General features: G+C 44.1%; 1 protein-coding gene across 2 annotated transcripts in view; it reads left to right on the plus strand.

Moving 5' to 3' along the window:
* Positions 1-2,715: 2,715 nt before the first annotated feature.
* The window catches only part of NNT (nicotinamide nucleotide transhydrogenase), a 47,167-nt gene continuing 23,784 nt past the window's right edge, over positions 2,716-26,098 (plus strand). The window contains exons 1-11 of one of the 2 annotated variants that reach the window (XM_033163638.1): positions 2,716-2,803; positions 8,305-8,512; positions 14,671-14,900; positions 17,068-17,285; positions 18,059-18,146; positions 21,122-21,210; positions 21,496-21,683; positions 22,673-22,806; positions 23,159-23,350; positions 23,977-24,130; positions 24,988-25,149. In XM_033163638.1, coding sequence (XP_033019529.1) covers positions 8,359-8,512; positions 14,671-14,900; positions 17,068-17,285; positions 18,059-18,146; positions 21,122-21,210; positions 21,496-21,683; positions 22,673-22,806; positions 23,159-23,350; positions 23,977-24,130; positions 24,988-25,149 — 1,609 coding nt within the window. In that variant the 5' untranslated portion in view covers positions 2,716-2,803; positions 8,305-8,358. Of the gene's footprint in view, positions 2,804-8,304; positions 8,513-14,670; positions 14,901-17,067; positions 17,286-18,058; positions 18,147-21,121; positions 21,211-21,495; positions 21,684-22,672; positions 22,807-23,158; positions 23,351-23,976; positions 24,131-24,987; positions 25,150-26,098 lie in introns of those variants that run through there. The other variant, XM_033163639.1, reaches the window with a different exon arrangement.

Raw genomic sequence — 26,098 nt, forward strand, 5'->3', positions numbered from 1 at the left:
TTGTTGCGTTTTCCCGATTCGGCTCACAGCGCCTCGCAGCGCCCCGGAGGCCTCCCCTCGCTCCCGCGTCGCCATGGCAACGCGCGGGGCCTAACGGGACCCCACTTGTGGAGAGAGAGAGCCTCCAGGGCCCCTAAATCGCCTTCCTAACAAAGCTATTGTGGTGGCATAAAGCTGTTGCTGTGGGGTGCAGTCCGCCCCCGTCAAATGCACGAAGTGTTGTTACCTTCCAGACAGGCTTCCACCCCAGAGAGAGAAATCTGTTTATGTGCATTGTTAGTGGATATAAAGCCAGAAACCTTATGGGGGAATGTCCCCCCCTCCCTAGATGTTGGACTACAACGCCCATCATAAATAAGCATTGACCATGTTGGCTGAGGCTGATGGGAGTTGTAGTCCAATATCTGGAGCCCCTCCAGGTTTCCCATCCTTGATTTGGGTCTTCTTTCTCTCTCTCACACACACATAGGTGTGCTCTTGCTCACACAAATCCATTAAAGAATGAAAATAATCCCTTCAATTGACTGTGTTTAATTGGCTAAACCAGGCCACTCTTTTTATTTTTTGTATTGTCATTTTTTTAATATACAGAATGGATATAAGCACATACTAAATGCAGGCTTGCCATATGCCAGGAAAATTCCTGACATGTCATGCTTTTCGGGTGTAGAAATGGTGTGGGGGTTTTTTTTTGCCAAATCAGCAAAAGGTCTGGGGAAACCTGGATGCACAGCAACATGATGGGAAAAGTAGCAGAAACAGCTCCAAAAGCTAAAAACTCACTATTTTACTTTTTGAAATATGGCAACCCTATGCAGTAAGAATGATGAATGCACCATGCTTTTTTTCCAGCCAGAACTCACTAGAACTCAGTTGTGGCACTTCTCAGGTGGGCACCATTGCTATTCTAAGAGAATGAGGGAGGTGTTCATGGTGAGTTCTGGCACCCTTTTTTCTAGAAAAATAGCACTGCTCTTAACTATGTAAAAGGAAATGGCACCACCTTGGGACTGAATCCCACTGGGTTCAATGGGCCTTACTCCCTGAAAAGCATGCCTAGGATTGCAGCCAGTCAGCACGATTGTATTATTATGTTTCCTTATGTCAAGTCACACTATGCTAAATGGGGTTTTCTCCCAGAAAGTGTTCACAGGACTGCACTCCTTGTTATCTTGTAGGAAGCATTTACATGTACAATGGTTTGAGAACGGTGTCAACATGTATTTATATTGCAAAAATCAGGACTGGCTGATGGACAACTTGTGTAGGGTCACAGGCTTACAATCTAAAATACATGCCACAAAAAAGTGAGAAGGGAGGATGAAAAGAAACAAGCCTAGGTACCAGTTCTTAAAGTTTCAAAGTTCTCATATAAAAATAATTAGGAATAGAAGTCTTCATTCCAATGCATGCTTGTTTGCAATGATGACCCCCTGATGTTGACAAGACTCATTAGGAAGAATGTGTGCTTAGAAAATGTGGCAGCTTGGGATTGCTTGCTCATCTGGTGCAAGCAGGAGTTTCAACAGTAGCCCTTGGCTCACCCTTTCAGAGCTGGCCATTATAAAATTCCAGAATAATAAGCCATTCTTTACAAAAGCAGCGTAAGGGAGGTCCGAACTCTTCCAGTATTTTATTAATCACTGTAATTTATGAATGCTAGAACTAGCAGCTTGGTAACTCCACATTTTTATTTTTCAAATGTGTATTTCTGGATTGAAGCTATGTTCTGGGGTAAACTATGGCAGCAATTAGGCCACTGCTTCCAGATGAGTTTTCTGCAGATTAGTAACCGGTTAAAGAGTAGGAAACTGGTTAAAGAGTAGCAATGATTTGACAATTGCCAGAAGGGAGGGATCTAAGAAATTGCTTTCCCTAAGGATCTGTATTGGGACTGGTGCTTTTTCATTTTTATTTCCTTAATAAGAAAGATTCTTTTGGCAAGTGTCTATCATGTGGGTAAGGGCTTACCTCCCCCCCTGCCAACTTGAATAAAATATAGCGGGGACAGGTATATTTTATTCAAGTTGGGGGGGGGGGTAGGTAAGCCGCCAATGCACATAATCGATGACAAGACATGGTTTGCGCACCCTATTAGAATGGCAATGCCCACCAACTTTTTTGGGAAGTCTAGTCCCCTCAAATATTTTATTGGGGCGTTGAAGGGACTCAACCCCTAGGAGTTGGCTCCTATGGAGCCTGCAGGAGTTGCCAGAAGGAGGCGTACAAGACAAGGCGCCATCCAAGTGTCTTAGGGACCCCACTGGGGAGGATTTTTGCGTAGAGTTTACTCCGCTGCCTTTCCGTCTCCCAAAGATGTCCTGCAACCCAGCGGGCCTGCAGGAAACGACAAGCCGGCGGCGCAGTTAAACCTCAATTGAAAGCAAGCCCCTCCGCGGGCTGCAAAAATGAAATGAAATGAGCCCCAGGGGCGCGCGCCCATGCGCACTCCCGGGAGCTTGACGGCGGCGTGACGCGTCGGAGAGAGAGACCCTCTGCCGCCCCCTCTCTTTCGCAAGAGGTGAGCGCGCCTCCTCACCACGTGACCTCGCCTCTGCCCAGACAGGGTCTCTCTCTTCTCTGCTCCCATCCCCGTCCAGTTTCTGGGCTTCGGGCGGCTCGAGCCCCGCCCACTTGGCTGGGGCCTCGCGCCGGCTCTGCTGCTCTCCCCTCGGCTTCCCGTCTCTCGCCGGCAGCTCCGGCGAGCCGGGAAGGTCAAGCGCAATATTGCATAGATTTGCAAAAAATAGACAAGCAGCGCAAGCGGGGCCGGAGCGGGCAGCAAGGGCGCAAAGGGCGGGAGGTAGGTAGCAAACTGTTGTCTCCTCTTCTTCCTTCTCTTCCTCCGCTCGGCTTCTCTTCCTCCTTTCTTCTCGGTGGGCTTGCTCGGTGTCTGTGTGTTTTTTTTGGGGGGCGCGCGCGGTGTGGGTTCATTCACGGCCGTTGCTCGCCGCGATTGCTTTTGGGGCGGAGGCTGTGGCTTGGAAACTCTTTATCCCCCCTGTTCCTGCCCCCCCCCCCCACGATCGCATCTCCCGCGCGGTTTGTTGTGCCACGTTTTTTGCGCTACTGGCATCTGCCCCTCTCGTCATCCATCGCGGTTGGAAAAGAAAAAAAAGAAAACCGGAGACCGCGAGGAGATGGGGGATGACTGATATACTGTATATTTATGTGCTTCAAAATGAAATGAGAGCAGACTTCCACGCAAAGGGTTAAACACCCGCCGCTTTCCCTCCGCGCACAAAGCGCAACTTTGGCAACGAGGAGTAGCAGAACTGTTGCTATTCTAGGCCCGCTGAAGTTAAGGAGAAAAGAGGGAGGGGAGGGGGATGAAAGCAGCAGCAGCAGCAGCTGCTTCCCATTTTGCCCCTTATTGTTAAGAGTGGCACAGACAGGAGCAGAATAAGGCTTTTTTCGGGGGGGGGGGCTGCTCCTCGCGAGGAGGCGCCTCTCGGTCCGAGTTTCAATGGGTTTAGCACGGGAGGGAAGGTCACCTTTGGTGCACCCCTCCCAAACCATTGAGTGAGCAATCTGTTGGTTTGACTGTGACAGGCCGTCCCTGGCCTGTTTGTCCTGCCACAAAATGACTGAGAAAGAACTTGCAAGGTAAGGCATGTAGAAACCACATGCCTCCTAAGTCAAGGGAAGCTTTTTCTTTGGGGCTGGGGAAAGAGATTTTAAAGGAATGCACTTTTTTGGCATCTGCCAGCTTAGCCAAAGTGTCTTTATTGTTATGCAGCAAAAATAAGTTGGTATAAAGGCATGTGCATGCGGGCCTCTGAGAGCTTTCCCCCCCTAACTGTCAGAAGAGAATCGCAACAGTTGCCAAAGTCAACATCGTGGTTTGCCTGTTACGTGGAGGTCAAATGTAAGGTGGGAATGGAGGACGTGACCTTGTTCGAGCCTTGAAATGGGCACCGTTTGGGATTTGAGGAGGCTCCTTTCATATAAAGGACAGGAGAGAGGCTGTGCAGTGTGTGAGGGGGAAGGATCTGGGAAGAAGCTGTTTTAAGTAATTATGGTTGCTTTCACATGACTTCAGAAGCCACAAGTCACGCCTTATCTTTTAAGATGTGAGAGCCAGGGCCAGAGGGCAATGCTTCATTATACTCCCCTTTTTAAAAATTAAAACTCTGTTCTGGGACCTGCTTCAGAGGTACGGCTACACATTTAGGTTGCCATTATCTTTGAAAGTGGATTGCCCTTTAAGGCAAGGGTGGCTAGCCTGTGGCCTTTCAGATGTTGTCAGAATATGGTTCCCATCATCTCTGCCTGTTGGACAGGTTGGCTGGGCCTGATGTGAGCCAGATATCAGCAACCTCTAGAAGGCTGCAGGTCAGCTACCTCTACTATTAGCGGAGCTGTGACTCAGGTCTCTGGCAATACTGTTAACCTGCAGGTCTCACATCCATATTTATCTGGAAGTAGGCCTTGCTGAGTATGGTAGGTAAAGGGACCCCTGACCGTTAGGTCCAGTCGTGGATGACTCTGGGATTGCGGCGCTCATCTCACTTTATTGGCCGAGGGAGCCGGCATACAAATTCTGGGTCATGTGACCAGCATGACTAAGCCGCTTCTGGTGAACCAGAGCAGCGCACGGAAACGCCGTTTACCTTCCTGCCGGAGCGCTACCTATTTATCTACTTCCACTTTGACATGCTTTCAAACTGCTGGGTTGGCAGGAGCAGGGGATTCGAACTGCCGACCTTCTGATTGGCAAGCCCTAGGCTCTGTGGTTTAACCCACAGCGCCACCGGTGTCCCTTGCTGTGGCCTTCCAGGCATAATTCAAGAAACTGTCTGAGTCAGACACACTTCAGAGTTTATCATTTTGCCGTTGTGTACTTCAATAAAGCATGAAAGGAGGGCACACACGCCAGGGAATTGCAATTGGCCTGCGGCACTCTGGCACTTTTCCACTGACTGCTTCCCAGACATTTGGATATGCAAATTACCAGCATTGCACATTGGACCTTATAGATTGTCTCCTTCCCTATTTCATCTTTGTCAAGCTGTTGCTCTCCAGTTGTTTTGGGCTGCAACTCCTCAGCAACCTCAAACAGCACATGCTGACTGGGACTGGTGAAAGTTCTAGTCCAAAACATCTGGAAGGCAACAGGTTGGCAAATCCTGCCTTGCTTTGATCTTCAGAAATGGTTAGGAGGCCCCGTTTGACGATGCCATCTATTTGCCTGGAGTGTATAGCAAGGGCATGAATAAGGGAGAGAAATAGTTTCCCTTCTACAACCATAAAACTCAATTCTTCTGAATAGTAGGATAATATTTCCACAAAAATGCCACGAGACCTCTTATTTTTTGAGTTTGAGGTCCCATATTCAAGGTGATGGTGGGCAGTGGGATTTTGGCTGTGGTGCATGTGATTGTGCTGCTAATATTACTGCTAATATTACTTTATATTAAATAAATTACCCAGTTATAATTTGAGTAAGTGTGTTTTAGTTACAGACCCTGGATTCTCAGGAGCACATGGTCATGTATTCAAAATCAGAAAACCGGAATACCTTACAGATGTGAGATGAGACGATGCATGTATTGATGCCATGTGTATTTGAAAAATGCAGAAGCATTTTTAATGCTTAATTTTTTGCAGGGTGGGGTTTGTTTACCCAACCATCTTTTCCCCAGTACTCCTCTTGGAAATTAGTCCCTTTTGTCCTTGGTAAACTAAATTGCTGATTGGCACTGTTGAAGGATTGTTGAAGTTAGTAAATGGAAATTGTAGGGGGATTTCCCCCCCCCCAATTTCTATAACAGTATATTAGACCTGAGAAATAAAGACACACGGGCAAAATAAATAAAAATCTAAAGCTATGACATAGTCAAATACATATTTAAAAATAAATAAATAAACATGGTTAGCTATAAAGCACGGTTCTGACCTACAGTTTCAGGCACCAGTGAATTAAGACTTGTGGTTAACTTGCATGCCTGGGTAGATGATTGGACGCTGACAGCAGGCTGCATAAATTAAAAAGGTTGTGACTCTGAGAAGGCTTTCACAAGTCCTTCCCTCAATGAATGAACTTGACTCCTCTCGGAGACTGATAAGGAGTTGTATCCAATCATGTGCCTCTGGTGCAAATTATACACTGCATTGCTTTCAGAGAGCAGCCAATTGGAACTTGTTTATGAATGGGGATTCCAGCTTCATGCATTTCCTGCAGACGTGGTAAATGCCGGGGTAGTCAAGCGGCATTATTAATGTGGGCTATTCATTTAAGGGGGTCACTTTTATCTGACAGCTGTTCGCTTCCTTTGGCAAACGGCTAACTGTACTTCTCTTGGAGTGAGTATATTTCTTATGCATTTTGAATATCTTGGGTACGTGGCATCCCTTCTCACAGTGTTCCTTTGTTTTCTATTTGTGGAATTTCCTTAGTAACCACACTTGTTGGAAACTTTTAAAACTCGTACATCAAGCTGAGGAAGTAAGAGTTGCCTTGAAATACTATAACTGCTTATTGGGCAGCTGTATAGTGGGTATCAATTTGCAAGTGTTTTGTTTCTTTTTGCAAGAGAGTAGCAAAAATGTTGCCTCCAGTTTAACTTGATCTATGAATGGAGAGCGACTGGGTGCTTTGTTTCTTCAGTGCTGAACTAAATGTTTTCGGTTAAAAGCTCTTAAACATAATTTTTTTATATACCTTTGCACACTTTTTGTTACATGGTATAGTTGTTGACGTATTAATCCTCCCTTAAAGTCGATTTTTTTTTTACTAGAGCAATGTATGTTGGAATGATAATATGCAGACTTTCAAGTTGCGCGAACTCTTCAGACTGAGTGCCCCAAAGTGTTGCTGCTATTTTCAGTCTTTTACATGTTGTTATGGTTGCACTAAAAATAGACTTCCAGCAGAAAAAAAGAGAATTAATTCCTGGGTTATGCATTATTGGCTGGCACCAGCATTATGAAATGCCTGCTATCTACTTCAGCATGCTGTGCAGGCTAGCAGATCTATGCTGTAGGTTATCACCTGTATATAATTTGGGCTTCTTACAGCTTGCCTTCCTTTGTAGTCTTCATCCTTGAAAACAATATACTTAGTCTTACCAGCTTTGTTTTGAATGCAGAACGTCATAAAACATGCGTAGCTAGATTTAACCAGCTTGCCAGTAATGACGCCTAGATCCTAGTGACAACAATAGTAAAACTCTAATTTTCAAGGCTGTTGGATTGTACCCAGTACTTTTTTTTTTTGGAAGTATAATCACTGATAATCACTGGTGATAGTAATGATACCCTTAAAAAGTTAACAGTATTGTTGCGAATTGTGACGTAATTTTATATAAATTGCTGTTCAGCTTATTTTGGCATTTGAGATTCTGCTACATGAAGGCTCACAGTACTGTAACTTATTTTTGAGGGGGCACAAAGCAGGCGCCCCAGCGCGGCCTGGCCCGGCACTCCTCTCCCAGCATTGGAGGAACCAGCTCTTATGGATAAGAGTATTGAGTCAGGTCATACTGGAGCTGCCGGTGCCTGGTTCGCGCCCACCAAGTGCCGTGTTGGTTGGCCAGGCTCCCCCTGTGCAGGTTGGCAGGTGGCACAGTGTGGCCCTGCATGGCTCCAGTATGGGGCACTCAAGCAGCGTCTGCGGTGAGGGTTGGGGTGCTGCGCCTGGATCCTTCACCCTCTGCACTGTGTGCCCTGCCCTCGGTGCATGCACGCACCTGCCCCAGGCTCCAGGAGCTCATGCTACACGGCTGCATGCACATTCCAGCTTGGTATTGCATGCATCAGGGGTAGCCAGTGTGATCCCCACCAGTGCTGTTGGACTCCATCATTTGCCAATTGACTATGCTGACTGGGACTGATAGGCATCAGTGTCCAACCACACCATGTTGGTTACTCAGCCAGCTCTATATTGCCTGCAGTGGCTCTCTGGGATTTTAGACAAGTGTGTTTCCCTGGCCCTATCTGGAGATGGTAGGGATCAAATCTTGGACCTTCCACACGCGAAGCATGTTCTGTTTCCCTGAGCTATGGTCATTATATTGAAATAAGTTACCGGGTATGTCTAAGCTGGAAGAGAGATAATAATTGCATCTGTACTGTGGCGAAATGAAATCTGTGTATTATACTTTGTTTCAATTATTAAGATGTGAGATGGTACCAACACTGGATACAACACAGAGAAAGAATTGTGGACCTTGTTAACCTCCCCCCCTCCAAGTCCTGATGGATGCAAATCGCGATCTGAAGTGACACATGTTTTGAATAGACTGCTTTGCAAGTCTCCAGTGCTATTATTTGCTAAAGGGCTAATGCTTTTGTATATGGCAGGGCATCTGTGTGGCTTCCTAACGGGGTGATCCTGCCTACTGAATCTTGGACAACATGGCAAGTTTTATTCTACGTACAGTTTCGACAAGCTGCTCCAGTCCCCTTTTCAACAGTGCGCTGTCTCACAGGGCGAAGACTGTGAAGACACCATGCCTACGAGCCTTCCGCATGAACCAGGTGCTCTGGTGCCAGGCTCCTGTCAAACCAGGTATGTGAGTTCAGATAGGCATTCGTGATTTCAAACTAACAGGTCTGATTCTTGACACCTGTAGAAACCAGTTCCCAACTTTCCATTCCCCTCTTCCAACATTCTGTCACCCTCCTAATATAATCCATAAAAGGAACCTGGGATGGTTTACCAGGGGCAGGCAGCAAGTTAAGTTTCGATTTTAATGTTGAGTTTATTCCTCTTTCTCCCATTATAAGTGAATGGTTGCTAAGCTTCCTTTCAGGGGAATAAGCTCCTGGGTTAATTTCCGAGGGCAAATCCTTCCCTCCACTTTGAAACTAGGTCGCCCAGCCTTCACTAACAAGAGATCCTGCAGGAGGTCAAAATGCACCCCCAGGGTTTGTGTAAGGCAATCACTCCTTCTGTATGCTCCCTGCCCATTATAATGATTAGTAATTTGCTAGTGAAGACATGTGTTATATTTGGAAGGGACAGAATTGTGCCTTGGAAACGTGTGTATGTTAGTCGGCCTACAAATGAGTCACCTGCCAAGGGCAAGGAAAGTCCACGATGAAGTGCAAGATAATACTTCCGCAGCTAGCAAATACTTGTGGAACTCAGCTAATTAAATATATCAATATATCTAGATACTTTCGTGTTCAGGTTATAGCTTAATCTGTAGTGGCTGCTTTCACAAAACATATTCTCTGAGACTCTTCCCCCCCCCCCCTTTACTCAACCATACATATTTGGTGAAGCTTGGGAATTTGTTAACCAACCCTCTTACTTCCCCAAACCCTTCCCTATTACAGTGGTACCTCGGTAGTCGAACGGCTTGGCTACTGGACAAATCGGCTCCCGAACGCTGCAAACCCGGAAGTGATTGTTCCGGTTTGCGAATGTTTTTTCGGAAGCCGAATGTCCGACACGGCTTCCGTGGCTTCCGATTGAGTGCAGGAAGCTCGTGCAGCCAATCAGAAGCCGTGCCTTGTTTTTCGAACTGTTTCAGGAGTCGAATGGACTCCTGGAACAGATTAATTTCGAGAACCAAGGTACAACTGTACTTCTTGTCAGTCTCTGACTTCTTTCCCCACTCCTCTTTTGTCCTAATGAGTGGGGTAGGAGAGCTGAAAATAACACCAATATATTTCACATTCGGCAACCAATAAGCCCTTTTGGTTTCAGATAGTACATGGGTAGATGAGTCTAGAAATCCTGGGTCACAATAATTCACGGCCCTCTAGCTGCTTTGGTGGCTCATTTACCAGAAGTAATGTATTTATCATTAACTCTGGAAGTGTACACTCGATTCTGACCAAACTAAGCCTCCCGATGTCTATTTTGTCACCTAACTTCTCATCTGGTTTTTAATCATATACTTCTTGGATGGGCAAATTCTAGTTCACAGAGCGGTGCAATTAATCAAGAATGGATGAGAATAGAGCATCAGAAGATGATTATGGAATTTTAGCAAAGCATGAAATCCACTTTTCATGCTCAGTCCAAAATTCTGTATGTAAAATAGTAGTTTGCATCATAGGAGGGTTTTTGCTCTGTAGAAGGAAGTTCAGCTTTCATTGAAGAGCGTTGTCTATCTAAGGTCTGAGCAAAAATGGAATGGTTTTTCTCCTATTAAGTCACTGAAAGGCATGTTTACACTTGTGCCTCTTATGTTTACAGACAGTCTTTCATGTAGCTTGGCACACAGGCAGGAGGCAGAGCGGTGGCTCTGCATGAGTAAGAGTAGCTAAAAACGTCTTTAAGGAATAAACTGAAACTGAAAATGGATGTCATGTTAATGTTTTGAGTTGCTCTTTTGCTTCCTTTTTTGGGGGCGGAATATTCTGAAGTTCACTGGTGTAGCAAGCACTTTTAGTCTGACCTTGGCAGTAGCTATTATGCAATGCTATTATGAAGTGAGTGCCAATGGAAACAGCCTACCTTGCTTTTTGAATGTCCAGTCTCTGCTTAGCCATTAAATAGGGCATGTTTGCATATCGCGCTAAACCACGGTTTAGGACAAAGAACAGGAGCTGTCACAAGACCCCAGGCTCACACACTTTCCTCCTTTTCTGTACGGCCAGGAGCAGGACTCCGGTAGCTCTTAGCTTCATGTTCCCGAAATCTTTGCTTATCCTTGTCTGGATCAGGGATCTTTCTTTTTTCTTAAAAAAAAAACAAAACGCAAAACCTAATCAGTTTCAAAACTAACTAATTTCAAACTGGAACTTCTGTAGCTGGCTTGGTCAAGTGTTATAAACCAGAATCCCTGGTCAGGATGACAAGAGATTGATAAGCTAAAACTCTGCTGGCATCCTCCTAGCCATGTGGAAAGAGGAGAGGGGAACACAGGGCATGCAAATTCAAACCTCCCAGTTTTAATTTCTTTGCTCAAATTCTGGTTTTGTGTGACCTGCAAGTGTTTCCTCCCAGTACTGTATTAGATCAAGATCAGTTGAACTCATTTTTAAGATGATTAACATGTTAGCCTCTTCATTGGAGGATACATGGAACTTTCTGTTAACTTTACCACTTCTTTTGCTGGTCAGAACAAAGTAACAGGGTACTTTTTACATAGCAATCAAGGTGAGTGGTGGTTGTGATTATCCTAGGAATTTGCTTAACCTTGTTGCCATCCCATCCTGTGTCTGATTCATATGCTTCCTTTGCTCCTTTCCTGTATTTCTTACCTGCTCCCAGCCTCCACAGTTTCTTAATGCAGTATAGTAGATCTAGTATGGGACTTGAAGCTGGGTGACCTTGGTTCACTTCCTTGCTTGGCTATGGACTTAGCTGAGTGTAACAGAGCCAGTCAGCGCCTCATGGTCTTATTTATTGGTTTATGCCACCTTTTAAAGCAGGGCTGAGGGACCTTTGCCCCACCCAATGTTCCTGAGTCACAACTGCCACCCACCTTAGCCAGCATGGCCAATAGTCAAGGATGATGGGAGTTGTAGTCCAGCATCATCTGGAAGGTCAAAGGTTCCCAGCTCTGGTTTAAAAGGTTAACACCCTTTTCAATGTGATTTACAGGAAAAAAATGAAAGTATATATATTTACACATGCAACGTTAAAATAACTACATTGCAAAGCAAAATCATCAGCAACAGCCAAAGCCGTAACTTTAAAATATTTAACCAGCAACAGTTTAAAGTTGATCCAGGTCTTTTAAGCCTTGTTTTTTTAAAAAAAATTAAAGAGGGACCTCAGAAATGCATTGCAGAAGGATGGGTCCACAATAGAAAAGTTCCTGCCTTCAATAGGATAAAATGAAACTATGTTTTATTGATGGTGAGTGATTGGTGCAGTACTTCCTTGGTTTCCAGTGGTACAGGCAGGCAGTCCTGGGCTTATCATGTGAGGTGTGAAGGATGCCCCACTGAAAGCAGCTGATTTGCTGCCTTTCCAGTTTCATTGAAAGATGTCAGTGAAGGTGTGCAATTTTACTGAGTCACTGTAAACGGAAACATCTTGTTCTGCTTCCTCCATGCTATTCATTGTATCTTTTTCTCTGTCTTCATTCCACCTCACTCCCTTCAGGCTGTCTCCTTGTCTTCCTGCAGAACTCTGAAAAAAGGTGAGCAGCTTCTTCGGAAGCTGTTGGTATAGCGAGTTGGTAAATAGGTACAAGTTTTGTTCCCCCCCCCACCCTTCCCCATCTTAGCAGTAGTCTTTAAAAGTAGCCTCTTGTCTAAAGAGGCTGCAGTCCTAAGCACACTTACTACATAGTGAGCCCCATTGTGCTCATTGGGATTTGCTTCTGAATGGCTGTGCTTAGATTGCACTTTTGGTGTCTAATCTTGGGTTTTGTCTCTGTAGAAGGTCACTGGAAGAGTCCACGAAGGCAACCAACATAGTGCTGCTCTCTTCCTCTCCGTAGTTCCCTGTAGATTTCCTTATTGTGAGATTTAAGCAAAATTTAAGTGATCCTCGGTGAATGGTGGAAGCTTGCCAGGGATGATGTTGGGTCCTTTTATGTCCGACCGATGCTTATTCCATGCTTCATCTTTGTAGAAGCCATTGCTGTGACCTGGTGAATGGGAGGGAATTGGTTGGGCATTTTATCAGCGCTTCCCAAAGCTACCTTGTTTCTTCGCAGGGGAAAGGGGTGATACCTTAAAGAAGGGGTGAGCAACTATGGTATATTGTTAACTCATAAATAATAAGTAACATTTTTTTTTAGTATTAGTATTATAATAATTAAGTGGCCTGGCACTTCAGATTTGGAGAAGACTTGCGCTCATACCAAAGCAGCAAACATCTACCCTCCCATGTGCACTAGGATGCCAATGAAAATCTCCCATGGTGCATCAGTTAGGCCTTAGGTGCTGATAGGAGCTTTTTCCCAATCCTAATTGCCACCTGTGTGTTTGTGTGCGGGGATTATTTTCCTTGGGATGGCAACTGAGGGGGTAGAGAAGTGTAAAGGAGAGAGAATGAGTTTGGTGGACGGGGAGGGGAGGAGAGACAGAGAGAGGGGGGAATAGCACCACCCATGCCAGATATGTGCTCTAAGCATACATGCCAGCTCCTAGGGGCCAAGGCACTTCCTCCACCACCCCAGTGGTTTTTTTTTTAGGGTCCCAGGCTCGCTTAATGTTCTGAGGGCCTTTGGTTCTGCCCCCCTGGCTCCTCACGACGTCGTGTGTGTGTGACATCAGGACGCCACATGAGGTCCCCACAATCATCTTGAGAAGATGGAGCCTCTGGTCCTGAGAGCATAGCAAGTCCCTACTGAGTCAGGCCAATGGCCCATCTAGTCCAACTTCCTGTTCTCACAAGCGTCCAACCAGATGCCTTTGGGAAGCCCATAAGTAGGCCCTGAGCACAAGAGCCCTCTCCCCTCCTGCGGTTTCCAGCAACTGCTGTTCAGAAGCTTATAGCCATCAGGAATAAGAGCCACTGATAGCCTTTACTTCAGTGAATCTGTGTAAGCCTCTTCTAAAGCTATCCAAGTTGATGGGCTTCACTGCCTCATTGGTAGTGAATGCCATAGTTTTAACTATGTACCAACAAGGACCTTTTTTTTTTGGACTGCCTTGAATCCTCCAACATTCAGCTTTCAACACAAGTCCTAGGATTATGAGAGAGGGAGCAAAATGTTTCTCTATCCACTTTCTCCATGCCATGCATAATTTAATAAACTTCTAGCATGTCACTTCTTCTCTAAACTAAAAATCTGCAAATGCCTTTTTAGTTTTCCAAAAGATTACTCCTTAGGTAATGGAACAACAGTTTCTCCACTCCTGTTTTATGGCTATTGGTGTTTCTGGTGTTACAGCATGTGAAGGAATGTTTGTCACATGCTTTGGAGGAACAGAAACACTGCAGCCTGGTCGAGTGGCATGTGGAACATGACCTTGAGAGAAATGGCTGCAAGACCAGTTCAGCCATAGACTTGCTAATTGGCCTTAGGCAAGTTGCTGGACTCTTAGCTGGAGTTTTTCACCTGTAAAATGAAAGAAGTCTATCCCAAGGTCGTCACCTTTGCAGCTAAAGAAGACTGTAAAAAACATTGTACCCAAAGTGCAAATGACTGTAGATTTTTTTTAAAAAACCCAAACATTATGCATGCCAATAAGTTTCACACCTGAGAGAGGAAGATATTCTGAGACTTCTATCACTAAGTTCACACTTAACCACTTTTCGTCGAACTCAAGGGCTTACTGTTTTATTTAAATTGGACTTGGGCCACAATCCTGTGCACACTTATGTAGGAGTAAGGCTCATGGAGCTCAGTGGGATTTGCTTTCTGAGTGATTGGGCTTAATCATTTGTGGTGTAATGGTTAAGAGCGGTAGACTCGTAATCTAGGGAACCAGGTTCGTGTCTCCGCTCCTCCACATGCAGCTGCTGGGTGACCTTGGGCTAGTCACACTTCTTTGAAGTCTCTCAGCCCCACTCACCTCACAGAGCGTTAGCCCTTTGAGACTCCTTTAGGTAGTGATAAAGCGGGATATCAAATCCAAACTCTTCTTCTTTTACTACTATGAATAGTTAATGTTTTTTATTGAATTACTCCTGCCATATATGCACTGGTGAGTTGTTATAGACTAAAGGGATGATGGCTGCCCATCATATTTTCAGCCTGAAGCACTGTACATGCAAACAACTATTTTCATTGGAGGTTGCCCCCCCTCCCCCTGCCCTTTGCAAACTACCAAAGGATTTGCTGTTTGCTTTTCTTCCATTTACAGGTATCCCATATAAGCAGCTGACTGTGGGTGTTCCCAAGGAGATATTTCAGAATGAGAAGAGAGTTGCCCTGTCGCCAGCAGGAGTTCAAGCCCTGGTTAAACAAGGGTTTAACGTTGTTGTGGAGTCGACTGCAGGAGAAGCTTCCAAATTCTCTGATGACCATTACAGAGAGGCAGGGGCACAGATCCAAGGGACGAAGGAAGTCTTGGCTTCTGATTTAGTCGTCAAAGTAATTCTGGATTTTTCTCCCCCCTCAATACTTCCCTATCACAGGTGTGGGGAAACCTTTTCAGCTTCTGGGGTCCACAAGCCAGGGGTGGGTGGGGCCATAGGCACACGTGGGCATGCCTAGAGGCAAAAGTGGGCATAGCAATGGATGTGACTCCTGCCTTTGTACCAGAGGCTAAGTTGCAGCCAAGTAAAAATTTCCCACCCACCCACATCACTCCATCTAGACAGGCAAGAGCCATCATCATAGTTCCAGGGACATATTCCAGCCAGGGAAAAACATTGAGCAAAGGGACATAGGAAATGGGTGTGTGGCTTGGGGAAGGGTTGTGGTTCAGTGGTAGAAGGTCCCAGGTTCAATCTCTGTCATCTCCTGGTATGGCTGGGGATGGTTCCCTGTCTCAAATCTTGAGGAATGGCTGCCAGTCAGGGTAGATAATACTGAGCTAGATGGACCAATGATCTGACTCGATTTAGGCAGCTTCCTATGACAGTCCCAAGGGTTGGGTAGAGAGGCCTGTGGGGCTGCCTTTGGACCCCTGGCCTGAGGTTCCCTGCCCCTGCCCCATTCACCCTGTCATATGAATGCTCTATTTATGTGGTTGCTGCTGAGTAGAGAAATAATGCTGAGTTAACCTTGTAGGGTGGAGTAAAGGCATAGAGTGTCGCAGATTCACTGCCAAATGGCAGCTTTGATGCAGGCTACGATCTGGAGATGTTGTGTTTGCACTTGCCCATGGAGTCTTCTTTGTTCCCCCGCCACTTTATGTTGTGTTATGTACTTTATGTTGTGCAGGCCACGGAGCCGCCCAGAGTGGCTGGGGAAACTCAGCCAGATGGGTGGGGTGTAAATAAATTATTATTATTATTATTATTATTATTATTATTATTATTTTATTTTAAAAAATTGACCTTTAATCAGCTTGCAGGGACGGTTTTTTTCTTAAACACTATAAATGTGAGGAATGGGATTTCTCTGCCATGATATTTCCAAAACATGTGTGAGCAAATCCTCAAACAGAAAGGAAACCTCAGTCCTTGCAGTCCAAATGCACTTATCACAAGGCACGTTATCGATTGAGCAAAGTCCATTCCTGCAGCTGCTCTTGAATGGCAATGATGTGCTAAGTCTTGGCTCCTGTAGTCTAAATATTTCGAAATGCATATGGAGCCGCCTTATACAAAACCAGGCCATAGGTCAACATTATCTACACTGACTTGGGAGTGGCTTTCTAGCATTTCAGGCAGGATTGTTTCTTTGCCATTCTGGGGATTTCAGAGTTTGAAAAGGGAAACCTTTTGCACCCAAAGCATGTGCTTCACTGCTGAGCCATGGTCTGTCTAGAAACATACGGAATTATAAATTTTGTCCACAGTAGCTTATTCAGCTAATGTTGCAGTAATGAAAGGACATCAGCTGGCAGTTAAGATGTCCTTGGTTTAAATCTTGCTTCAAACCTGGAACGCAGAATTGGCCTTACTATGTCTCACTCTCAATGCATTCTTCCCTTGTCACCATAATAATGATAATAATTAAAAAATAAAAAATATTAGCCTGCAGCACAGAGCTATTTGAGGATTGCTGAGATACTGTATTTGAGAGCTGTAGTACTGCAGTGGCTGTTAGGTTGAGCTTGGAACAATGACTCCTCTTTTCAAAATCTTGCCAGGTCTATTAACTCAGAAGGTATTTTGAGGGAACCCACGTGCTCCCAGGGATGAGATTCTGGTGTAGATTTGGACCCTGGCAGGTGCAATTGAGGGTATTAACAATTTGCCTTCTGCCACAGTCCTAATCTGGAATGGGAAGGAAAGCTTCCTATTACTATTTCCCTAATGCAAATAGCAGATGTTGGACCCCTCATCTGGACTCATCTGGAGAAGGCAAAGTGTTAAAGATCACTTACACCACTGCCGAGGGTCCAAGCTACACCAGTCTCCTGCACCTGCTGTTTGCACTTAAAAGCAATGTCAATGTACCTGTTAATGGTTTGAATGTTGCCTATTTTAGCACCAGTCCCTCTGCAGCATTGGAATGAAAACTGCCCTTCTTTATATGCAGGTGTTTAGGATTATTAGGATGATTCCCGAGAAGCATATTGAACAGTCTTTAGCACTATGAAAATGCTAAGTGATGCTTATTAATTTTTGCGCATTCTCAATTTCAGGTGAGAGCTCCTATGTTGAATCCAGCTCTTGGCATGCACGAGGCAGATCTCTTTAAGTCATCTGGTACCCTTATCAGTTTTATCTACCCAGCTCAAAACCCAGACCTCCTGAACAAACTGTCAGAAAGAAGAACTACTGTCTTGGCTATGGATCAGGTTCCTCGCGTGACCATTGCTCAAGGATATGATGCTCTCAGCTCCATGGCCAACATCGCTGGGTATGAAAACACAATGTTTTAGCCAGCTGTGTGATTACGTCAATGAACAGTTGGGTTTTGGTTGGGATTCATATCCCAAACAAAAGTTCGTATTCATTTGTGAACCAGGGCAGTCAGTGTGATGCTCTCCACACGTTGTGGACCATAGCTTCTACCATCCCCGACACTTTGGCATGCTGGCTGGGGCTGATGGAAGTTGTGGTCTGCAATGTGGTAAGGGCACCATGTTGTCTATCCCTTGGATAAGCGATTTAAGTCCAGTTGTGGAGATATACCTGGAGGTGTAGTCAAGGCAGATAGCCAAGCTATCTGGTTTGGAAAATATTTAAGAATCAGTATCCATTTGAGTTCAAAGAATGTATGGGAATCTGAAGCCCACTAGGTTCTCTCTATTATTGAGTGTGGGGATCCTTTAGTTGGGAAAGGAATTAGGAAGGAATTACTTGCAGGTGAAGAACCTGAATACTGGGGGTGAAAAAGCATAATAATTCTTGCACATAGGAGTTTTTAAGCTCCTGCAAATTTGACCCAAACTTTGTAATGCCCAAAGAGCACAGGCCAGATCAGAGGGAGGTTGCCATCAACAGCTTCTGCATCTCCTTTGGAATGAGGAAATGGGAAGGCTATGTTTTGAACAAGCAAATTTGTCCAGCAAATACCTCTGCTGTTTGTACCATTTTAAAATAAACCACAACACCCTCTTCCAAATAAATAAAATAAATGTAAGGTTGGGAAATGATACTGATGTTTGTGTTCTCCTTTGTTTCTGACAGCTATAAGGCAGTTGTGTTGGCAGCCAATCACTTTGGTCGTTTTTTTACGGGTCAGATCACGGCAGCTGGCAAAGTCCCTCCAGCTAAGGTAGGTAATGAAATAAGTGCAAATGCAGTTATTTGCAGGCACAATTATCAGGTGATAAAATGTGATGTGACTTTGCATTTCAACTGCATTAGATACTGGCTGAAATTTTGTTTCACAGGGTGACTACCCCCCCACCCTTTATTTAGCATCTTTCAGTGAGCCAAATATAGCTTCTTTTGCTGTTAGTAGGCATTTATTTGGATGTAGCTAAGGCTGAATGGCTTATGAATTGGCATCCTTCAAAGTTTAAAATGTTCAAATTTTAAACATTTAATATAAAAATTGGCTTGCTGTTGCTGTAATACAAGGTCTTCATATACAGCATAATGTGTCTTATGAATTGCATTTTTGGTTAAAGAGATGCTGTGAGAGCCAGTGTGGTGTAGTGGTTAAGAGCAGTAGACTCGTAATCTGGTGAACTGGGTTTGCGTCTCCGCTCCTCCACATGCAGCTGCTGGGTGACCTTGGGCTAGTCACACTTCTTTGAAGTCTCTCAGCCCCACTCACCTCACAGAGGGGGGGGAGGAGAATGTTAGCCGCTTTGAGACTCCTTCAGGTAGTGATAAAGCGGGATATCAAATCCAAACTACTACTACTACTACTTCTCCTCCTCTAGACTACAACCTAAAGAACAATACTTTGCTGGTGTCTAGAATTCTAGGTTTAATTTTTGTTTTTATGGGCCCCCTTTTTGTTACAGGCTTGTAAAATAAAGTCCAAAGATCTGTACTGAGACTAGTGCTGTTGTAACAAGTACAAGGTGTTGTGTGCAGATCCTAAAGTACAAAATACACACATAGTTCAACACACAGATATTTCTGTGTGTGATTTGCCACTTTCCCCTTTAAAAGTGGGAAAGTCCCAAACCTGCCATGTTGGTGTGTTTTAATAACTTTTTAATCTGCTATTCATTTTAATTATCATATAGATGGTTTAAATAGTTTATCTATCTATCTATCTATCTATCTATCTATCTAATTACTATTAATTCTAGGTTTTATTAGAATCAAGGACTATATAAATTTTGATAAAACAATATAAGGGTAGAGAAAATATTGGGCCCATGCATTAGGGTATATTAAACAACAAGTAATATGTGCTTTATTTTGTTCCTGGAGTATTTCTGTACAAAATATTGCACCAGATACTGCTCTTGCAAGAGGATTAAATCCAGCTCTCCAGGAGCTACATAGTAATCGCTTGGAAGCTTACTGACCAGATTGCATTTATTCTGCACTAACCAAATCAGATTTTTTTAGTGGGCAAAGCTCCACTGTCTCTTTAATTTATGCAAATTAAGTATTCTTGCATATATTCTTGGGTTGGTTTCTGTTTAATATTTATGCTTCATCTTTTATTGGTGGGTTATTTTGAAATTGAGACCTGCAGTTTTAATTGAATTTTAAATTTGTATTTTAATCTGTTATTTTAAATTGATCGTTTTTATGTTTTTTGTTGTGATTTTAATTGATGTTAGCCGCCCTGAGCCCGGTTCTCTGGCTGGGAAGGGCGGGGTATAAATAAAATTATTATTATTATTATTATTATTATTATTATATTTTCATTAGTCTGCATAATTTGTCCTGCTTCTGCATGCATAGAAGAAGATTCCTGCACTACAACTAGTGACGGAATCAGTGGAAAGTCAGTGGAATCTTTATCCCCCTATTACTAATTGCAGCATGTGTGTGATTACTGTGGAAATTGTGGCTGGGGAGAGAAGGCTAGAATTTTCCTTCCTCATGAGTTGTGGTCCTGCTAAAAACTTCACTTTAGTTTACTGTTAATAATTAATTATAATTAATAATAATGGCAATTGCCTGACGTGATTGGGTGATGCATCTAGCACCACTGTAGTTAGGCCTTCAGATTTGCCAGATGTTGAATGCAAATAATGCCTGCTTCCAAGGAACTGTGGGTTATGCATGCAGTCCTGCTTACTGTGCAGCATATGTACTTAATGGAAAGGTGGTAGTCCCTGATTTAAGCTCAGTACTATCACCCTGCTGCCCCCCCCCCACATTCCCAAGGAGAAGCTGCACTGGATTTAGTTATTGTCTTCCTCCAGCTGCTTGCAGATGGTGCATGGTTACTGTGCAGTTTTTGGTTTTCTAAATCTACGCCGAAAGAAGCTCTGGCGGCTCCTTTTTCTCAAATACTGTTGCACTGTTCAGAAAGATCCAAGGGATAATACAGATTAGATTAGTGCCGAGCTAGTTTAGCTATATCTTGGCATTGGGGGATTGTGGGAAGGCCAGAACAAAAGTTATGGGAGTGTGGAGTCTTAACCAGATGTAGAAGAGGTTAATCCTCTTGCTCCCAAGGATGTGTAAAGGTCAAAGAAGTCACACTTAAATGGGAGCAATGTGTTCATTTCTGCAGAGGACAAGAATAATGTCCCAGAATAATGACAAGCAGAAAGTCATTCTTGTGCAGTAAACCAGATGGATATAATGCATTTTCTGTTTGGACTGTCAACAGAATAGCCAAACAGGGTTTTGTACTCTTAACCCAATGAGACTTCTTAACACTTTCAGAATATGGCTATGTCTGAACTGAGTTCTAAGACCTGAAATAGAGATTGTGAGAATGAGACCAAAGAACTGAGACATGTGCACAGTCACATTTATTGCGGATACCTGGAATACTCCATGTTTGCTCCTTTTCCAGCTTTCTGAATGTGCACACGTGACCAGATATCCCATCAGAGGGGAAACTCACAATTTTGCCTAGGAGTAGTTCCTCTTGTTTACAAAACAGCGATCTGATGGTTGGGAAACTGCAAAGGGCTCTTTTGATTGAAATATTATTCCACTGACTAATTTTTTTTGTAAGGTATTGAAGGGGTTGGACTCCACTTGAATCTAGCTTGTAAAATATTCAGGCTCAGGAGACCATTTTCATTCTGTATTCATTGACATTGAACCGATGCCGGTTGATTTGTGACTTAACTGCACTGCGTTTTGTGGCTGCAGGTTCTGATCATTGGTGGTGGAGTCGCAGGCTTAGCATCTGCAGGAGCGGCTAAATCAATGGGAGCTGTGGTTCGTGGGTTTGATACCAGGTATGTGCACACCCATCGTAAATTATCGCTAACGGCATTACTGTTTCATTTGTATCCATCTCTTCCGCCAAGGTGTTTGGGCCAGCATGTCATATGTGGGGTCGCAGAGAAACACAGGAAATTCTCTTATACTGTGTCTGGGCTTTGGTCCATCTAGACCACCCCTGTGGGCCTATTTGACCCAGTAAAAAGCCTTTTCTGGGTGGAGCTTTCACTAATGCGGTCCTTTCGTTTCTCCCCAACACCCTTCCTGTTAATAGCTTATTTTTCTCTTCAAATTTATAGAGCTGCAGCATTGGAACAGTTCAAATCACTAGGTGCGGAGCCTTTGGAGGTTGACCTAAAAGAATCTGGGGAAGGGCAAGGAGGCTATGCAAAAGAGATGTCTAAAGAGTTCATTGAAGCCGAGATGAAACTCTTTGCAAAACAGTGCCAAGATGTTGACATTATCATCACGACAGCTCTCATTCCTGGTAGGTGTCCTGTGGAGCAGGCAGCCCTTTTCCTGTTGAAATGAAAATAATGTGTTTACTTAAGCAGATTTGCAAAGATATTTGTTCTGACTTGTCATCAAAACAGCACATGACTCGAAATTCGTCACTGGCTAGTACATCATGTTTTTAAAAAATTTGATAATAGGCACGTGTGCACACAATGATTTTTATTGGGACCACAATGCATAGAGAGGGGAGATTGAATCCTTCCCTCCCTAGCCATGATCTTGCCAAAATTGCTCCTTCATTGTGTTGGTATTTAGCTCATGGTGAAGGTGTTACGGTTCATTCAATACTGGGAGGTCTTTTCTGAAGGCTATTAGCAGTGCAGGAGAGTGTGACTTTCATCAGGATCATGACTGCGAGTGAAGTTTTCAACCTCTCTCTCTCTCCGCACACTGTGGTCCAAATGCAAGCTGTCGGTTAGTCGGCATTGTTCTTGCTTTTGCTTCATGCCATTTGGAGCCCAAGATGTTAGCCCTGCAAAAGACATGTATAAATCTGCCATTGATACTAACTTCAGCTGACCTTCTGGCTGAAAGTAGTCACCACCTCAGAGTTTCGTTTGTGCGCAAGACTGTTAGGATTCCTCCCATTACATTTCTGCCCATAACACTCAACTGCTGTCTCATTAGGGATACAATTTGGAATACTCAGCACCAAGCCTCTCATGAGGTTGGTCACTCTTCAACTTCCCATGATGTTTGGGTATGGTCTTTAGTGGAGAAGAGGGCTTCTTCCTATCTAGGGATGTATCTTGCTCCCATTGCATCTGGGATAATCTGGAAGTGAACCAGATTGTTGTGTATGGAAATGCATGCATGCAACTAAAATACTATGTTTACTGAATTGCATGCAAATCAAGGAGAAAATTAAGAGAAAACATTTCTTCCTTTAGAGGAAAATGTGACCACTGGTTCTTCCTTATATGGTGTACTTGTTACAATGCTTTCCTACTTTTCCTCCAGGTAAAAAAGCTCCAATCCTCTTTCGGAAAGATATGATTGAATTGATGAAGGAAGGCTCAGTTGTTGTAGACCTAGCTGCTGAAGCTGGGGGAAACATTGAAACTACAAAGCCAGGAGAACTCTATATTCACAAGGTACTGGTTTCTTAGTAGCCACCAGATATTCTTAGTAGCTGCTTTTAGCAGCAGCCTTTGTAGGTGGAGTAAGTCATGGCCAGTCTTGTCTACACTGACTAGCAGCAGCTCTCCAGGGTTTCTGATGGGACATTCCCAGCTGTACCTGGAGATGAATCCTAGGTCCTATTGTATGCAAAGCAAATGGTATACCATTGAGCTGTGACCCTTCCCATTGGTTTGGCAAAACCAGCATTTATTACCACATGCTTAGATGCTGATGTCTAGGAATGGTTCCCCCCCCCCCGACTTTTACTTCAGAAGTTGTGTCTCAGCTTGCTTATTCATGAAGCCATATTTTTGGTATCTCCAGGGAATTACACACATAGGTTATACGGACCTTCCCAGCAGAATGGCCACCCAAGCCAGCACGTTGTATTCCAATAACATCACCAAGCTCCTGAAGGCCATCAGCCCAGACAAGGAGAAGTTCTTCCTTGACATAAAGGATGAATTTGACTATGGTACTCTGGACCATGTTGTAAGAGGAACAGTGGTAATGAAGGTGAGCTAATCTATGTTATTTCTTAAATTGGGAGTCCAAGCCTCAGCCTGTTTTTCTTTTTCTTTTCTACAACCTGAATTGAGGCACCTGTATGTTTTGAATGTTTTGATATTCCCCTGGATGATCTGTCATCAATGTGCAAGGAAGGTAGTATTATTTGTGTTCAACTGACTTTCATTTTACAGCACTATACATGCATTACTTATTCCTGGGGTACATCCATTTGTTTAGCCTTTTTTGGCTTCAAATGAACCAAGCTTATTGAACGGAACTAAACAATGCATTCAGATGCATGCAATGTTATCCAGATATGATATCTGGCTATTAGTTTGTTAATTATTGTTTGTTAAAAATGCTTGTGCATAGCTCCTTGCCAGTATAATGCACACACAAACCAATCAGCAGATAAGATTTGCTTGAGAGCCACTTTGTCAAGGCAGGAGAGGATCGTAGGCCCATACCTTTGTTGACACTTCCCAAAAGAGTGCTGCAAATCCCATAGTCACAGACACCACTTACTCCGTGTTTTCCTTTTGCCTCTGGATTTAAGAACTGGCAGGCTAAACCATGTCGGAGATTGCAAATTCTCTGATCCGTTGGATAAAACCACAACTGCTTTTTCTTAGGATGGAAAGGTGATTTTTCCAGCACCACCTCCTAAGAACATTCCCCAGGCAGCGCCTGTGAAGCAGAAGACTGTGGCAGAGCTGGAAGCAGAAAAAGCAGCCACTGTTACACCCTTCATGAAAACAATGACGACTGCCTCTGCGTACACAGCAGGTGAGAAAGCAGCTGCCGTACTCTGGCCACTCTGTGGAACCTACATCCGAAGATGTTCCAGGGCCTAGTAATGTCCAGAAGTAAAGATGGATCTTGCTGTCAAATTATAGGGAGCCAGGTAGCTAATCTTCCCTCTTCCTCTCGGTCATTCACCCTTGGCGAATCCTCTCGGTGTGTGTGTGTGTGTGCGCGCATATCAACTGTGGCTGTAGCCACCACACACACTTGCATTCCTGCAGCCCCCATCTTCAGTTGATCCATACAGCAAGCCGAGAAGGGGAGGCATTATTGTCCCCACTCCATTCAAATCATCAGTTCTGTGACTTGGCGTGTGTGAATGATTTACATCCCTATCGGGTAAATGGGCTCTGCTCACCCCAGCACTCTTTTTTTTTTGCCACTGGCAAAATTGGTGGAGGTAGAATAACTAACTTTGTGTGTGTGTGTGTGTGTGTGTGTGTGCGCGCGCATGTGCATACACATGGAGCTTTCCGAACCATCATGCTATTTAATCCATTCTGGGCCTTTAAGCGGGAGAAGGAGAGAGATGAAATATACATTGCAATAAAATATCAGAAGCAAGGTCTAGCTTTGCTAGTACTTCCCATGGATCATGTGCCATTTAGGTAGCCTGAAAATGCTAGAAAAACTGCTTTGAGAAAAATGAATGACTTGGCCATCTTCATAGGATTGGCTGTCTTAGCCACCTTTGGAGGAATGTGTGGGGTACAAATTTAATAAATGAACGCAACTGTAGAAAGAAAGGGAGGCTGTATTTTGTCAGTGTTTAAAACTTACCATGAAATATACCGTATGTTTTCATTCATTGCAGGACTTAACGCTCTCTTGTCTTGTAGGACTCAGTACTTTGCTCGGGTTGGGCGTTGCAGCTCCAAATTCAGCTTTCACTCAGATGGTGACAACATTTGGCTTGGCCGGGATTGTTGGGTACCACACGGTGTGGGGTGTGACGCCTGCACTCCACTCGCCACTCATGTCTGTGACGAACGCCATCTCAGGTACAACAACGACCGCTTTTTTTTGGTTTTCGACCCTGACATTTCTCTGAGGAGTGATTTGGCACGTAAAAGTGTAAATGACACCAAACATACCTGTATCTGGAAATGTGTGTCATATAGGTGCCCTCAACCGACAGCCAGAGGATGGGTTGCAACTCCCTCTTTGCTGTCACATAATGTGTTCACAGGCCTAAAATGTGGGTTTTAGGTATGGTTACCTCCCTCCCCCCGCCAAATAGCTGCAAGGCCAATTAAAAGTGTTGTTGGGACACAAAGTATTACAGGCTAGGGTCTATTTCATCACATGTACAATTTGCCTGGAAAGTTTGTATGTGTATGCACAGTGGAGCCAAATTTTACCCAGTTATTAACCAAATGCAAGATAATCTAGGGCACAACTCAAATGGAATTATGTGCATCCTAGTTCTCTTGGAACCCAAGAATGGGTTAGTGTTTGCAACATCAGGCATATAAAATCCTGGCTTAGCCAAAAGGGTCTTGCAGAGTCCCCTTCAAAGTGCTGATCAAGAGGGTCTCGTGGAGCTCCTTGCAAAGTGCTCTGCATCAGGTGATTGATGGGGCTGGCTTTTCAAACTTGGCCTTTGACAAGGTGGCTGACATAACTATCCAGCCAAATCCAGCTTCCTGCCCTTATCTAGATACTTACTACTGTCGTAATTTGGTAGGTAGTTTCTAGCTGTATTGCTGGTGACATTGAACGTACAGTTGGCAGGGCAGTCCAATGCAGATTTGAAAGTATTGTCTAGTTAAGATGCATTCAGACAGCATTTTATTCCATTTCCCCCTGATAATTTTTGTGATCTTTCACATAATGTAAAAGGCACTTGTGGAAATCTAGTGGAAATGTAGCTCTCATTTCCATATTAACTGCTTCCAGAAAAAAAACTGCAACCCTGCTAACCTGGAAAATCATGGGGCGAAATTTGGT

This window comes from Lacerta agilis, chromosome 11 (genome assembly GCF_009819535.1).
Source record: "Lacerta agilis isolate rLacAgi1 chromosome 11, rLacAgi1.pri, whole genome shotgun sequence".
In the NCBI taxonomy this organism is placed as follows: domain Eukaryota; kingdom Metazoa; phylum Chordata; class Lepidosauria; order Squamata; family Lacertidae; genus Lacerta; species Lacerta agilis.